This window comes from Peromyscus maniculatus, chromosome 2, assembly GCF_049852395.1.
Source record: "Peromyscus maniculatus bairdii isolate BWxNUB_F1_BW_parent chromosome 2, HU_Pman_BW_mat_3.1, whole genome shotgun sequence".
Classification (NCBI taxonomy): domain Eukaryota; kingdom Metazoa; phylum Chordata; class Mammalia; order Rodentia; family Cricetidae; genus Peromyscus; species Peromyscus maniculatus.
In genome coordinates this window covers 172,669,733-172,686,098 of record NC_134853.1, presented here as the reverse complement: position 1 = coordinate 172,686,098, position 16,366 = coordinate 172,669,733, and the positions used below count along the sequence as shown (strand labels likewise).

The 16,366-nt window shown below is 48.9% G+C and overlaps 1 protein-coding gene across 4 annotated transcripts in view; it reads left to right on the top strand.

Annotated features, from left to right (window-relative positions):
- The first annotated feature begins 3,887 nt into the window (after positions 1-3,887).
- Positions 3,888-16,366, top strand: part of Prkcz (protein kinase C zeta) — a 112,649-nt gene continuing 100,170 nt past the window's right edge. Inside the window, exons 1-4 of one of the 4 annotated variants that reach the window (XM_042272278.2) lie at positions 3,888-4,131; positions 8,343-8,447; positions 9,597-9,686; positions 11,643-11,693. In XM_042272278.2, coding sequence (XP_042128212.1) covers positions 9,623-9,686; positions 11,643-11,693 — 115 coding nt within the window. In that variant the 5' untranslated portion in view covers positions 3,888-4,131; positions 8,343-8,447; positions 9,597-9,622. Of the gene's footprint in view, positions 4,153-8,342; positions 8,465-9,596; positions 9,687-11,642; positions 11,694-16,366 lie in introns of all 4 variants that reach the window. The other 3 variants (XM_006992389.4, XM_076565816.1, XR_013049517.1) reach the window with 3 other exon arrangements.

Genomic DNA, 16,366 nt, shown 5'->3' with positions numbered 1-16,366 from the left:
CTGCAGCCCTCTAGGCTATGTGGCTGCTGGCTCCACCTACTTCAGCTTCCCAACATGGCGGTGGTACGTTTTCCGCCAGCTCTGGGAGCCATCAACTCTCAGAAATAGTGGGTCTATGCTTCTATCAAAGCAGCGTGTAGCCAAGAAACCTCTTTTTTTTTTTTTTTTTTTTTGTACTAGCAAAGGCTAAATCCACCACGCAGCTTAATGTGCCACTTGCAGAGGACTCATACCTACCATACTCCAGGTCGAGCGCACACACCAGGAACCCACCATAGTAGCTCAAACACACAGGCTGCCAGCTAGCTTGAAAGAGACAACTAGGAACTGTTTTTTGCTCCGTTTTAGAATCTTTTTTCTCAGGTTTTAGGTGGAAACTCTTGCCAACACATTGGGCGCCACATCCAGATCTCTGTGAGTTCAAAGCCACACTGGAAACAGCTAGGCATGGTGACACACGCCTTTAATCCCAGGAAGTGATGGCAGGAAGCAGAAAGGTATATTAAGGCGTGAGGACCAGGAACTAGTAGTTGTTAAGCTTTTAGGCTTTTAGCAGCAGTTCAGCTGAGATTTATTCTGGATGAGGACTCAGAGGCTTCCAGTTTGAGGAAACAGGATTGGCTGAGAAGTTATAGAGATGAGGTTAGCTGTGGCTGGTTCTGTCTCTCTGATCTTTCAGCATTCACCCCAATACCTGGCTCTGGGTTTGTTTTTATTAATAAGACCTTTTAAGATTCATGCTACAATGTTGAAGGTGAAACTTTGAGAATTAGCAGAGTGTATGTAAGGTGTTGGAGGGGACCGGGGTTGGGGGTTGGGGAGCTTTGGTATAGAGCCTTTGGAGGAAAGGGATGTCCATGTTTGCCCTGGGAATGAGGATGCTGAGGGAACTTTCAGGAGCATGCAGGTAGAAGGAGGGCTGGAAAGATGTGCAGGAACATGAGGCTTGGTAAGGGCTTGGAGAGCATCTGCTTGAGAAGACACCAATATCTGGGCACCCAAATTGACAGGTCATGTGACAGGGCATGGCAGTACTTAATGAGTCAAGAGGGTCACAAGTTCTAGACCAGCTGGGGCCACATTGGGAGCCCTTGTCTTAAACAATCAAAAATAAAAAGTAAAATATAAAGGCTGTGTGGCCAGAGGAAGGTAGGTGGAGCTTTGGAGAATGGCATCCTGCAGCTGCCTGTTGCTGTCAAAAGTAAACTGGGCATTGTAGCTAGAGTTTTCCTGCCTTGCCCACAGTCAGGACAAATTTCTGTCACCCGCCAGTCCCACAGCTGCTCAGACCCAAACAAGTAAACACAGAGACTTATATTGCTTACAAACTGTATGGCCATGGCAGGCTTCTTGTTAACTGTTCTTATGGCTTAAATTAGTCCATTTCCATAAATCTATACCTTGCCACGTGGCTCATGGCTTACCAGCATCTTCACATGCTGCTTGTCCTGGCGGCGGCTGGCAGTAACTCCTTCCGCCTTCCTGTTCTTTTTTTTTTTCCTCTCTGTTAGTCCTGTCTCTACTTCCTGCCTAGCCACTGGCCAATCAGTGTTTTATTTATTGACCAATCAGAGTAATTTGACATACAGACCATCCCACATCAGGGCATGGTAGAGCATGCCTTTAATCCCAGGACTTGAGAGGCAGAGGAGGCAGATCTCTGAGTTCCAGGCCAGCCTGGTCTACAGAGAGAGTTCCAGGGCTACACAGGGAAACTCTCAAAAAACAAACAAAACATTAAAAAAAAAAAAGTCGGAGCAGCAATGCCTAATTCAGGCCTGTCATCTTACTTGGAAGATTGAGGCACATGGATTGACAATCCAAAGCTGGCCCAGGCAGTTTAGTGAGCTGCTGTCTCAAGAAATAAAACAAATGTTGAGGAGCTGCAGTTGTGGGAGTCTGTGGGAGTCCAGCTCCTACCTTTCCCACCTTTTTTAGGGTTCTTAGGAGGAGGAGAGAGGGATAAGAAAATATCAGATAGAAAGAGAGACCTAGATGACGAGAAGAAAGACAGAAACACAGGATAGCTTCGGGAGGGCCTGGATCAATACCTAACAGCCTCGCCCTTTATTGAAAAGAAAGGGGCTTTTAAAGCACACCATACAGCCAAGTACAGACCCTTCCAAACACCTGGTAACCATCCCCGTGACCAAATCATCCATTATGCAGCCCTGCTAGGTAAAGCAAGCTCAGATTCTCTGAGTAAGTTCTCACTAGGAAACCTCTGTGGGTCTCCACATGCAGTGATGGTTCAGTGATTAAGAGCACAGGCTGCTCTTGCAGAGGATCTGAGTTTGGTTCCCACACTCACATCGCATCTCACAATTGAGTGTAACTCCAGTCCCAGGGTGGGCCTGATTCCCTTTTCGGGCCTCTTCAGGCACTGCATCTATAAGGTGTGCAAATGCACACCAAGACACATGCTGGCAAAACAATATGCATATACGTAAAATAAAAATAAATCTTTAAAAAATAAACAAAAATTTGAAAAACAATCAAGGGATGTAGTCTGTGGTAGAGTACTTGCTTAGTATGTGCAAGACCCTAAGTTCAATTCCCAATACTAAAATAAACAAATATCTGAGAGCTCAATGTGGTCACATACATTTGTAATGCATGGTGAAAGTCTGTCTCATAACTTTTTTAAAATTGAGAGTTGATGGTTATTCGTATAGCCTTGGAGTGAGTGGTGAAAGTGAGGTGGAGCAGTGTTCTAAAGCAAGCAGAGATGGGGTGAGGATAAGGAGTAGTGTAGAGCTCCGGGAGACTATACAGAGGTTACTGAGAAACCATCAGGTTTAGAGGTCAAAAGGTTATTTATTTATTTATTTATTTATTTATTTATTTATTTATTCTTTTAAATTATCTGAGACACTCCCAGGGATGTAGCCCAGATTGGCCTATGCCTCCAGGTCCTCCTGTCTCAGCTTCTCTAATGCTGGGATTACAGGTGTGCCACTATTTTCTTTTTAAAGGAGGAAGCAAGCGTTTAAAAAGTACTTGAAGCCGGGCGGTGGTGGTACATTCCTTTAACTCCAGCACTCGGGAGACAGAGGCAGGTGGATCTCAAGTATTGGAGGCTAGCCTTGTCTATAGAGTGAGTTCCAGGACTAGGACTACACAGAGGAACCCTGTCTCGGGGAGTGGGGCGTGTGTGTGGCAGCACTTGAAGTAGGTGACCAGCAGGCTGCCAAAAGGTGTTTTCTAGGGAGAACACAGGATCCAAGACTAGGGCGGCTGCGTCTCTTCGGCCTTCCAGGGTCACCCCAGTGCCTGGCACCAAGAAGAACCAGGGACGTGTGGAATGTAAAACGAAGGACTAAGAATGCTTTGCGATTGCCCAGATCTGTCCGGCCGACAAGTGAACTGGAGCAGAGGCAGCGAGTGTAGACAGGCTTTCTCTGTCTGGGATGTCTCCCGCTACAGTTGGGGGGCTGGGACCAGAGAGCCAGACCAGCTCGCATCTTGACTAGGTGCTCAGCTCCTTGCAGTCTCCAGGACCCCGCCGAGTTCACACGCCGAGGGTCTGAAAGCGCCGGACAACTTGCACCTCCAACAAGTTTGCCTGGCTTTTTGGAACCACAGTCCTAGGAGACTCAGAAGGACTGTGCCGAGGGGCCAGGCAGTCCCTGGGCAATACAGGTCGTCGCTCGTTGCCGGGCAAAGCCACACCACGCGCGTTCCCATTGGCCGCAGGTGGCCGCGCTCCGCCCGACAGGTAGTCCGTCCTGTGCGCTCATCATTGGGCCGCGGCCGTGAGGCCCCCCGAGGATTGGCTCAGGTGGAGGCCCCGAGGAGCTTTCATTGGCTACAGGTGCCACCCGCCTCGTGGATTGGCCGTCTAGACGGCCAGGTTCCGCCCCTGCCCAATGCGCCCCCCGCCCCGCGCGCCTCCCAAGTTCCGCGGAGTTGGCGCGGCGGGCGCCGTCGGTCCCGCGCTGCGCGCTCCCTTCCGCGTTCCGCCGTCCGCCCCGCCTGGCAACCCGGCCCTTTGCCGGGGCCGCTAGCCATGGCCCGAACGACCTAGACGCGGCGCTGACGGCGGCCGGCGGAGCGCGCCATGCCCAGCCGGACGGACCCCAAGATGGACGGGAGCGGCGGCCGCGTCCGTCTGAAGGCTCACTACGGCGGGTGAGCGCTCGGCGCCCGACGGTGGGCAAAACGGGGCGCGCGGCGGTGGAGCTCCGGGGCCGTCGGGGGTGCTGCGCGCGAGGGAGGCGGGGAGCTGCTGTGGTGCCCTTGAATGTGGCCGGAGGGAAGCCTCGAGGGCGGGGCACGCTCTGGGTCGCTATTGCTCTCCGCGGGCGCGCGCTGTAGGCCGGTGTTGTTGCGCTCCTCGCTATGGTCGCAGTTGGTTAGGGACTTTAAGGACAAACTTGTATGTCAAAAGTTTTCATCAGATTGTGAAAACTTCTGGTGCATTAAAAAAACAACAGCAAGATTATTTAAATCGGTCTCGGTTTAAATGTAAGGAAAACCTTTGAGCCAGGTGAAGGCATCCACAAGAATGCCTGTCCTTGTGGGAACATAAGGGCACATTTTCGCGACTTTTGTTTGGGGGACAGGAGAACTTTTGGAGATGTCCAGAAAAAATACGGTCCTACGCTGTCTTTAAGGACAGGAATGATGGACTATTCCGTCACTTCCCTGGAGGTGGTTTTGGGGGCTGGCCTCGGTCCTGAGCCCTGGATTCCGCCTTGCTTTCAGGGGAAATGGAGGCATCGGGCACTTGACAGTGGTCAGTATGGCTGCCCGGGAGCATTGAGCGATGGGAGCGGAGTGATGGAGCCTGTGTTCTGGCTGGTCGGCCCAGGCTCGGCTGGAGAATCCCATGATCGTGTTGCTCTGATTGTGTAGACAGAAGGCGGTGGAGGCCTAACGATTTGACTGCTTCCAGCGGTGCCGGGTCTCCTGGAACTGACTTGGATACTCCCAGGTCAAGGGTCGAGGGTCACTGCTCTTGGAAAGGAGGAAGGGAGTGGAGTGGAATGCTGGCCCTGTGACTGAACTGGGCTCTCGGCATTCCTGGGAGTTTTACAGAGTGGCTGATCCCAGCCACAGAGACAAGAGGTGATTCCTTGCCTGGGCAGAGGTTTGCTTTCCAGCCTCAGGGACCGCCTGGCCCCACAGTTTGTTATGGAAATATTCCAGACAGTTCCCTCTCACTGTGGCTAACTTCTGGCAATCCTGGGCTTAGAGGTGGGGTTCCTGCTAGAGCCAGAGGAAGAAAGATTTCTGGGGGGCTCGCAGCTGCCCCATCCAAAGATATCAAATCTGCAGCCTTAGCTGTGTCCTCAGACTTGTGGATTCTGTAGTGAGCCTGTTAATGCTGAGACTGTCCCTTGCCTGGAACCCCCAAGCTGAGCAACACATGTTCAGCGTTGGTTCTTTAGAGCCCAGGGCCTTGGGAATGGGAGCCACCCTTCCCTTAGGGCAGCTTCAGCCACAACCGTGGGGTCCTGGCTCCCCTTGGACGGTGTCCCTGTCCTGGACTGTCAGTCTTGCCCTCTCCTCCCTCCCTTTGCCCCTGGGGAGCACTTTGGTTACTGGCAGTGTAATTCAACCTGTTGACTCCAGTTTCCTCAGCGGACAAAAGTGGAGCCCCCCCCACCCCTTCCTCTCCCTTTCCCCACCCCTTCCTGTCCTCTTCCCTTTCTGCCTACTCCCCCGCTCCCCGCTCCCTCTGTACCCCTCTCCTTTCATCTTCCCCTGGAAGGGGCTTCTTTCCAGCCTTCCTCCCCACTTACCCTGAAATCGGCCAACTGGGTCCCTCTCTAGAGCTTGAGCCCCTGGGCAGTGATGGAGATACTGTCTGAGCTGTGAAGGTTGTGTGTGTGTGTGTGTGTGTGTGTGTGTGTGTGTGTGTGTGTTTTCTGTCCGGGAAGGGGTAAGATCAGCCCTGAGGAAGGTGACGGAGCCACAGCTGAGGCATAGATACAGCCCTGTCTTTAGAACAGTAATGTGAGGGCCGTCTGCCCTCCTGTTGTCCCTTGGTCCCTTCGAGGCTTGAGATCGGAGTGCTGCCACCAGTGGCCACCTATATCTGGGGCGTGTCAGGCAACACCATGCTCTCAGGGGATCACAGGTGAGCCTGACATTCAGACATCACAGATGGTGGGTCTTCCCTCCTGAGGCTCTTGTTACAAACTTTCATGTTGGAGGACCTGCTATGGTCTTTGAAGGTGCAAAAGTCAGGAATGGGTGGTCCATCCAGGCTGGTCCTAACTTCTGTGACACACTCTTGCTTAGAGTTTTGTCATGAGGCAGGCTCACCCTTCTGACGCAGGTGAGATGTGACCAGGGTGGTAGTTCAGCTTCATGTGGCACCTCCAAAGCACGGAGGTCTCACACCTGTCCTCTGGGCACTGAAGGGTGTGGGATGGCTTACAGTTGGGTTCAGGAAGAGGTCCAATGTGGTTGATATATTGTGCACCCCAATAAACTTATCTGGGGGTCAGAGAACAGAACAGCCATAATATTAAACATAGAGGTTAGGCAGTGGTAGTACACGCCTTTAATCCTAGCATTCCAGAGGCAGAAATCCATCTGGATCTCTGTGAGTTCAAACCACACTGGAAACAGCCAGGCATGGTGACACACGCCTTTAATCCCAGGAAGTGATGGCAGGAAGCAGAAAGGTATATAAGGCATGAGGACCAGGAACTAGAGCTGGTTAAGCTTTTAGGCTTTTAACCAACATTTCAGCTGAGATTGATTCTGGATGAGGACTCAGAGGCATCCAGTCTGAGGAAACAGGATCAGCTGAGGAATTGGCAAGGTGAGGTGACTGTGGCTGGTTCTGCTTCTCTGATCTTCCAGCTTTAACCCAATACCTGGCTCCGGGTTTGATTTTATTAATAAGACCTTTTAAGATTCGGGCTACAGTCCAAGAGAGGGATTTCAGACCTGATTTCCAGAGTTCCCAGTTGCAAGGCTGGCCAATGCTGAGTATGCTGGGCAGTGTGGGCACTATGTCAGGGTGACATCAGGTGACAGACAGGTGCCTGGGGATGGGGACTTGGTGTTTGGAGTCTCTCTGTTCCTCAGTTTTGCTTCCTGCCATGATTCTACAGGCTGTGGTGAGTAGGAGCAGGATCAGTTCCTGTGGCAAGTGACAGGGAGGGGAGCCTGTGCAGGGGTTGGCTGGCTGGTCTTGTAGGAAAAGGGGGGGGGGCAGCTGGGACATCTCCCCCAGGTCCTACAGAGTGGGTGAGATCCATGGGCCAGGTAGGACCCTGAAGGCCCTGGCTGGTTTGTTGGGGGCTGGGTAGGTGCTCTGAATGTTGTCAGTGGACAAAGACTTTGTTTATAGGCAGTTGTGTGACCCAGTTTAGATAGCCCAGTGGGGAAATGAAGGGGTCAACAGCAACCCTGGCTGGCATTTCCGTTTCAGAGCTTTTCAGGTTTCCTTTCCTAAGCCTTTCTCTCCATGGATGTGAGACATGAGTTGATTTTTACTGCAGCGTCAGTGAGGGTGTGGTTCCTGCTTAGTTTCCATGGAAACTTGTTGCTGCTGCCCTTCCTTATAAGGAATAAAGGGGAGCAGCCTGCCCCCCTACACTTCTCATTTTCCTCCTCCAGGGCATGTCTCTGAGCCATCTCCTACTACAGAGGTCTGAATCCCATTTGGGAATGAAAAGGTAAAAGGCAATGGCATTCTGAGATTTGATTGCCAAGAAACATTCCTTCCAGAATTGTTACTGCTACACTGGGGTGGAGGTGGGTCAGGTCCGACCAGGATGTCCAAGAGCTGCTTTGATTAATCACTTATTCTCCTCTCCTTTTTCTGGATAACATGCCCTGGTTTTCATCTTCAAGGTTTTGGGGAGAGGCTTGACTATGGTGTTTTACGCAAATGAAGCTAACAGATTTGTGTCTGCATCCTGGGGTTCTCTTTGGGTGCCCAATGATGCGGTTGCTTGGCCCCAGGCCTCCACTAGGGGGCACCTTCTGTCACTTCAACTTGGTTTTCTATAGAGTCATGGAGGTCTTTTTTTTTATTATTTTAATTATATTTTATTTGCACTGGTGTTTTGCCTACATGTATGTCTGTGTGAAGGTGTCAGTTCTTAGAGTTGCAGACAGTTGTGAGCGGCCATGTGGACACTGGGAATTGAATCCAGGTTCTTTGGAAGATGAGCCATCTCTCCAGCCCACGGGGGGGGGGGGGGGGGGGTCGTTTTTAAAACTGGTCACTGGTTCTATTTGTGTTGGGGGGGCTGTCACATTGTCTTTGGGAAAGATCTTCATTTTTTTAATCAGGTAACTTGGTTAACTAAGCAGCGTGTGGTCGGCTTCAGATGTGATGCCGGTGACAGATATCCCTGTCCTCTTTGTCCCAGGGACATCCTGATCACCAGCGTGGATGCCATGACAACATTCAACGACCTCTGTGAGGAAGTGCGAGACATGTGTGGCCTGCACCAGCAGCACCCGCTCACCCTCAAGTGGGTGGACAGTGAAGGTAGCCCCAGTCTTCCTAGGCTAGGCAGCCTCCCCCAGGTACAGCTGAACTCGTTAGAACCAGCGATTCCTCAGTACAGTGGCTGCAAATGGGTGAACAGGATCTGAGAGCAAGGCAAAGGGGTGTTCCTGCTGTGCGGGGTGCCTCACTGCAGGGGAAGCTTTGTGCATCTCCTGGCCCAGCTTGCATAGCGCCTTCCCTGACTTGCCTTACCCTGGGGTGTTCTGGCAGCTGCTTTAGGAAGGACTAGCTCTTCGTTTCAGTTCCCACCTCTTGATTTCTCTCGCTCTCTCCTGCCCTTCTTCCTCATCTCTCTTACTTTCTCACATCTTTTTCTCTCTTCTCATCTCTCTCCTCTTCCCTTTCTCCTCCTCTCTTCTCCCCTCCTTTCTCCCCCTCCACCTCTCTTGCTTGCTCTGTGTCCCTCTGTCCTCGTCTCTCTTTCTTCCTTTCTCCTCTTTCTCTCCCACATTCAGACTCAGAAAACTGGGTTGAGATGGGGACGGCCAGGAGACTCCTTTTGTACAGCTGACTACAGCTATCAGTCAGAGACACTGTGGATTAGGCAGAGCACATGGCCGCTCCTGTTTCAGCAGAACTACTGGCACATGGGGCTGGTTGTGTGCATCTCTATATCCATCAAGACTAGAGGGCAAGAGCCTCTTCCCTTACCTAGGCCACCTAGGAAGAAGTCCTAGGGCTTGCTGCCTAGCCAGCTCTTAGAGCTCCCAAGGCTGTGAGTGAACGTGACTTCCTTCTGGGGATTGAAAGGTTCTTTTTTTTTTTTGGTTTTCGAGACAGGGTTTTTCTGTGTTGTTTTGGTGCCTGTCCTCGATCTTGCTCTGTAGACCAGGCTGGCCTTGATCTCACAGAGACCTGCCTGGCTCTGCCTCCCAAGTGCTGAGATTAAAGGCATGCGCCGCCACTGCCTGGCGACTGATAGGTTCTTACATGGGACACTCAGGTTCCATGAGGGGAAATTAACTCATTGGTTTGGATGGCTCTTCTGGAATCTCCCACCCCTGCTCGGTGCTGATCATGAACAATGAGACTTTGAAGTGCTAAGTAGCTCAGGCCTCTTTGCCTTCATACTTCTGTAGCCTCATTGGTGCCTCTTGCCTCCCCCTGCTAGGTGATCCTTGTACCGTGTCCTCACAGATGGAGCTGGAAGAAGCTTTCCGGTTGGCCTGTCAGGGCAGAGATGAAGTGCTCATCATCCATGGTAAGTGAGAGATCTAGGGCAGACTTCTCATCTGTCCACTTAGTCTGTAGAAATAAATGGCTGTCTTAGTTTGCTTCCTGTTGCTATAACAAACACTGTAACCAAAGCTACTTGGGGAGGAAAGGGTTTATTTAGCTTGCACATCCTGATCACAGTCCATCATCGAGGGAAGCCGGGGCAGAAACCTGGAGGCAGGAGCTTATGCAGACATACCTACCCAGGGGTGGTACTGCCCACAGTGGACTGGGCACTCCCACATCAATCAAGAAAATGTCGCACAGACTTTCCTAAGGGCCAGTCTGATGGAGGCATTTTTCCAGTTGAAGTTCCCTCGCCCAGATAACCCTGGCTTGTGTCAAGTGTACAAGACTAACCAGAACATGGCCTGAGGAGCTTGATGGGATCTTTGTCTGATAACCTAAGGATTGGGAAGCCATGTGGAGTCTGTCACTATAAAACCTTATGATGCTCTTATGTGCTTTTAAAAGTAAATTTGTGGGATTGAAGAGATGGCTTAATGGTTAAGAATACTTGTTGTTCATGCAGAGGACCTGGGTTCTGTTCCCAGCACTCACATGGTGGCTAACAACCACCATGTTCCAGTTCCAGGGGGATCCAATGACTTTTCTGACTTACGCAGGATCCCATGAGCACGTGGTGCACCCACATTGATCAGACACACACATACACATAAAAATAAATTTACTTAATTAGAAATGTATTCTTGTATTGATTTATTTGTGCATGCACGGGTGTGCACGGATGCTACAATCCATGTGTGGAGATCAGAGGACAACTTACATGAGTTGGTTCTTTTCTTCATGATGTGGGTCCCAAGGATCAAATTCTGTAGCTGGGAATTTCTCCCGTCCCACCCAGCCCCACAGTCCCTCAGACGCTTATAAAATAATCACTCCGAGGCTTATATTAATTACAAACGGTATGGCCTATGGCTTTAGCTTTTGGCTAGCTAGTTCTTTCATCTTTTTTTTTTTTTTTTTTTTTTTTGGTTTTTCGAGACAAGCTTTCTCTGTGTAGCTTTGCGCCTTTCCTGGATCTCGCTCTGTAGACCAGACTGGCCTCGAACTCACAGAGATCCACCTGGCTCTGCCTCCCGAGTGCTGGGATTAAAGGCGTGCGCCACCACCGCCCGGCTAGTTCTTTCATCTTAAATTCACCCATTCCTATTAATCTGTGTGTTGCCACGTGGCCATGGCATCACCAGTCTGTTGGCATCTTATTGCTCCTTTGGCGGCTGGCATCACTCGACTCTGCCCTTCTTCTCTCTGTATCTCTGCTTGTATTTCTCACCTGGCTGTAAGCTTTCTTGCCATAGGCCAAAAGAGCTTTATTTATTATCCAGTGGGAGTCACACATTTTCACAGCACACAGAAAGACATCCTACAGCAGAACTCAGTTCCTCAGGCTTGATGATAGGTGTCTTTACATACTGAACCATCATGCTGACACAGAAACTTAAGTTCTGCTGAGCCTCATGGTGTAGGCTGGTTGAGAACTGGAGGTAGATAAACTGAGAGAGTTCAAGACAGACTTGTGCTATAGAGTTAGTGAATGCCAAAGGGCCAGGGACGTAGACCCTGTGGCTCAGTGGAAGAAAGTCTATACCTAGCATTCTCAAGACCCAGGTTTAATTCCTAGTGCAGCTTTTTGAAGTCGATTTTAAGATAACTGCTGTCCTCTGTTGTGTCTGGGTCACTTTACTGATGAGAACCGCTAGTTTTCCTTTGACAGCTCTGCCCTTCAAAAGCCTTTTCCCCGGAACCTGACAAATGGGGTTTGGCATGGAGATGTTCTCGGGATTCTGAGGTTCTGCTTGTCTTCTTGTCCTCAAGGGGTCTGTGGGGAGTACTTTGACTCTGGGCAGGACTTTCCCTGAGAGACGGTGTTAATGGCACAGTGATCACTAACTTTATCATTTTGTTTCTTTTTATCCAGTTTTCCCGAGCATTCCAGAACAGCCAGGCATGCCTTGTCCTGGAGAAGACAGTGAGTGTTCAATTTTTTTAAAGTTTAATTTAATTTAACTTTATGTGTATGGGTGTTTTGCCTGTTGTGTGTCTATGCACCGCATGAGCCCTGGTGCCTGCAGAAGCCAGAAGAGGGCATCCGATCCCCTGAAACTGGAATTATAGTTATCAGCCACCATGTGGGTGCTGGAAATCAAACCCAGGTTCTCTGCAAGAGCAGCCAGAAGTCTTAACCACAGAGCCATCCCGCCAGCCTGACTGCTCCATTTTATTTATTTGTTTATTTATTTGTTTGTTTGTTTATTTATTTTTTGAGACAGGGTTTCTCTGTGTAGTTTTGGAGCCTGTCCTGGATCTCGCTCTATAGACCCTGCTGGTCTCAAACTCACAGAGATCCGCCTGGCTCTGCCTCCCGAGTGCTGGAATTAAAGGCGTGCGCCACCACCTTTTTAAGTTTCCTTTTAACATGTGCCAGGTGCTACAGGTAGAACTGCTGATCCATTACGTGAGGGCAGTGGGTGAGTGCCTTGTGTGAAGCAGGGCCCTGGGACCCGGAGTCGTTTACCTTGGTGAGGAATCTAACCGCAGCGTGAACAGTACTTGAACCTCAAGAGCTCTTTGCACTTTGGCTGGCTCCCTCATGGTTTCTGTGGGTGTGATGTGGCTGACTGGTGCTTTGTTGGCAGTCGGGGAGGTGAGGGTAGGAGGTGTGGTGGGCTTGGTTGTAGGTGGCAGAGTAGAAGGCCCACAAAATGCTCTGGCTTGTCCCATGAGGAAAGTGCCCAGGCCAGGACACGTGGACGCGGCGCCTGCGCCTCTGTACCACTCCGCCTGCCCCGTGCGGACCATCCGGGCCTGCAGTTCTTGTCCTCTCCCTGTCTTGTGCTGATCTGTTCATTTCCCCCTTTTGGTCTGTTGGTAGGAGATGAGGGAAGCAGGTCCCAGGAGTGGTGGGATCCAAGGGGAGCGTTGTCTCTGCCTCTGATTGTGTCCTGGGGACCATGCTTAGGTGTTAAGGGGTGGCACAGTCCTGGGGGTGACAACTTTTGGCTTTCCTGGTCAGGGAAGGAGAAGTACCTGAAGTTGCACCACCCAGTGTGATTAGAGGGAGGCGGGTGCTTAACCTATGTGTTTTGCCACTGGCGGGAAGGGGAGCCAGCCCAGGGACACAGGGTAGGGAGCCAAGAGAGAACATCGGTTAGGTGTGTATGCGTGTATATGGGGGTGTTGCCTAAAGAGGTCTTTGACAAACTGGGTGGTGTGGAACCCAGGACACGGAACCTTCCAGCCCAAGTCCCAGGCAGCCTGTGCAGAGTTCTTAGGATAAGTGCCCAGCGTGTTGTGTTTCCAGGTCCTGTGGAGTACTCCCTGATGCTCCAGACCCTCCCTCTGGGGTGCCCATGTCCCACGGAGGGACAGGTATTTAGACAGTATATCTTTATGAGTATGTAAAACAATAAAATAAGGCAGGGGCTGGCAACATGCCTCAATTGTTGCCTGATGACCTGAGTTCAATTCCTGGAATCCATGTAAAAAAAAAAGCAGAAGACAGCCAGCTCTACAGAGTTATGCTCTGACCTCCAAACACACACTGTGGCACACATATACCTGTACTCACACACATCATACACACATGTACCTGTACTCACACACATCATACACACATGTACCTGTACTCACAGACCTCATATACACATGTACATCACACTATGGCACACATGTACCTGTACTCACACACCTCATATACACATGTACATCACACTATGGCACACATGTACCTGTACTCACACACATCATATGCACATATGCATGCTCACACAATAATAATAAAGTTCTAAAATTAAAAAAAATAAAAAAAAAAAAAATAAATAAAGCGGCTCAGAAGAGAAGATGAGGTTTTCCTGTCCATCTTATTCCTGACTTTCACACTGCTCGTCAGCAGGTGTGTTTCAGATGGTGTCTGTATGTTACCTGGAAGACTTTTTGGTTGTGGTAACAAGATTGTGTTCATATGTTCTACCTTATATCACGAGAGTCTCCATGCAGCCCCTGTGACCACAGGGCAAGAGGGTAGCCCAGATGTGTGTGGATGCTGTAGGGAGGGTGCCTTGAGTTGGCGGGATGGTGCCATACAGTAGTGTCACTGGATGTCAAGAGCTTGGGGACTCTGCTGAAGAGAAGAAGTCGGGTGTGACAAGGTAGGTCCATATCACCCTGTGGGCATGCAGAAGTGTGGCTGACCTGGCCACATGAGTAGGTCCTTGAGATGCTTGCTGGGGTGGCTTAGTCTCTGGTAGACACTCAGTTTTGTCAGAACATTCCATAGAACCTTTGCTGAGATCAGAAGTTCTTGAACTGAGTACCACAGAAGATCAATGGATGATTGACAAGCCAGGGGCCTTCTCTCCAGCTTTTGGATCATGCCCTGGCTGGCTGGTGCACTGGGGTGTAGAAAGGCTCTCCTCTCTCGGGGCCTGGAGTGTATGAAACAGTAGGATCCTGAGACAGGGTCTCGCGGTCAGCGTGTTGGTGTTCTGTTTCCCCGGTGTGTCACGCTTGCCCCTTGGTGTGTGTTCCTGTCTTTGACATGGGAAACCCTGTTCTTGTCACCCAAGGGAACTGTGTGACTTTGCTGCCTACAAGGACATTTGTGTTTTTAGTTTTGCTGAGGGTCAATGAGGAGACTCAGCCTGGTGGAATGTAAATGACAAGGGTGAACCTCCTTGAGCTTCATTAGGACAATGTGAAATGGACGGACAGACACATAGATAGATCATAGCCAGCGGTGGATACAAGTTTGAAAACTTTGAAGGACCTGGTTGACATGGAACAAGGGAGTATCTAACTGAGCATGCCACGCTGGCTAGTTGTAGCAGGTCTTTTTGTTCGCAAGCCCCCAAATCATGACATTGAGACTTACTAGTTATGAAAGCTCGGCCTTGGCTTAGGCTTGTTTCTAACTAGCTCTTATAACTTAAATTAACCTACTTCTATTTATTTACGTACTGTCACATGGCTCATGGCTTTTTACCTCTCTTCCTGCATGTCCTGCTTCCTCTGCATCCGGCTGGTAACTTCACCTTTCTTCTTCCCAGAGCTCTCTGTCCAGAAGTCCCACCTATACCTTCTGCCTAGCTATTGGCTGTTTAGCTTTTTATGAAACCAGTCACAGTGACACATCTTCACACAGTGTAAAGGGATATTCTACATTTCCTCCTTTTTGTCTAAATAAAAAAAAGAAAAGTTTTAACTGTAACACTGTAAAACTATATACAATAAGAACAATTTTCGGTAAGAATTACATTTACAATGTCTAGTTCATTTGCATTTGGGAAATTTAGAAAAAATACTCCGTTATCTATCCTAACTTAGCCCAAAGTTTTGTCCCCAAACCATTTCTTGTCACAACTTGTATTACCATCCTAAAAAGATCTTTTTTTTTTTTTTTTTTTTTTTTTTTTGGTTTTTTCGAGACAGGGTTTCTCTGCATAGCTTTGCGCCTTTCCTGGAGCTCACTTGGTAGCCCAGGCTGGCCTCGAACTCACAGAGATCCGCCTGGCTCTGCCTCCCGAGTGCTGGGATTAAAGGCATGCGCCACCACCGCCCGGCCTAAAAAGATCTTTTTATACCTTAAAACATCTTTTTAGATAAATAACTTAAACTTTTATGTTTCTCAGCCTTATAAACTTTACATCTCTTTTGTAAGTTTCTTCAACTTGTAAAACTATAGAAATGACAGAGACATTTGGCTGCCTGGACAGTCACCTAAGGTTCCTCTGCAATGTTGGGGCATCCATCTTCGGCCTGTAGGCCTAGAATGTCTGACAAACTTTTCTGTGAACCAGGAATTTTTTGAAGGACTGTCCTACAAGAACTTTGTCTTGGCAAAGTTCATCAGTTGCTTTCTTTTGTATCCTGCTTGTTCAATTTGGACAGCATACTGTTAGCAGTCAATGCAAGGACAGTTTCTTGCCCAAATGGCTAGCTTTCACCACAAAGAAAGCAAACTCCATATGGAGGTTCTTCAGTGCCCATCATCATTTTTTGAAGTAAATTGGTGCTGCCAGGAGCAGATGTGTCTCACTGTCATGAAAGCCTTATGTTATTAAAACATTTTAAATGCCGTATTCCGTAGGTCTTTGAAGTGTTTGAAGATCACCTATCTATCTAAAATGTATCTCTGTATAATCTTGAAAACATACCTAACATGACTATAAGTTTGATGTTATAAAAAACTATTAACCTGCCTTTTTCTGTTATCCTAAATAGCTTTCAAGGACTAAAGCTTCACATTTTTAATGAGCTGCATAGGTACAATACCTTAAACAAGAATAGAAATATATATATATATATATATATATATATATATATAATATAACTAAAATAACCTTAAATTTGTATCAGTATACACAAATCCATATCAATGTAAAATATTTGAGACTAGTGGTTATTTAAAAGTATGCTCCAACAATCCACCCTTTTATCCCATCATTTCTATACTGTATCCCTCTTTTGTCCCTTTAGAAAGAGATCCCTGAATCTAATCTCCTTTGTTCAGCTTTTTTCCTGACCATGACCAATAACAACCACTCTAAATCCATAACCCATCAGATTACTAAAAACCATCTATCCCTCCTCTTGGGAATATGGGCGTTGTGTTCTCTAGACTGCTTCCTGTTGTCTGGGGGTGAT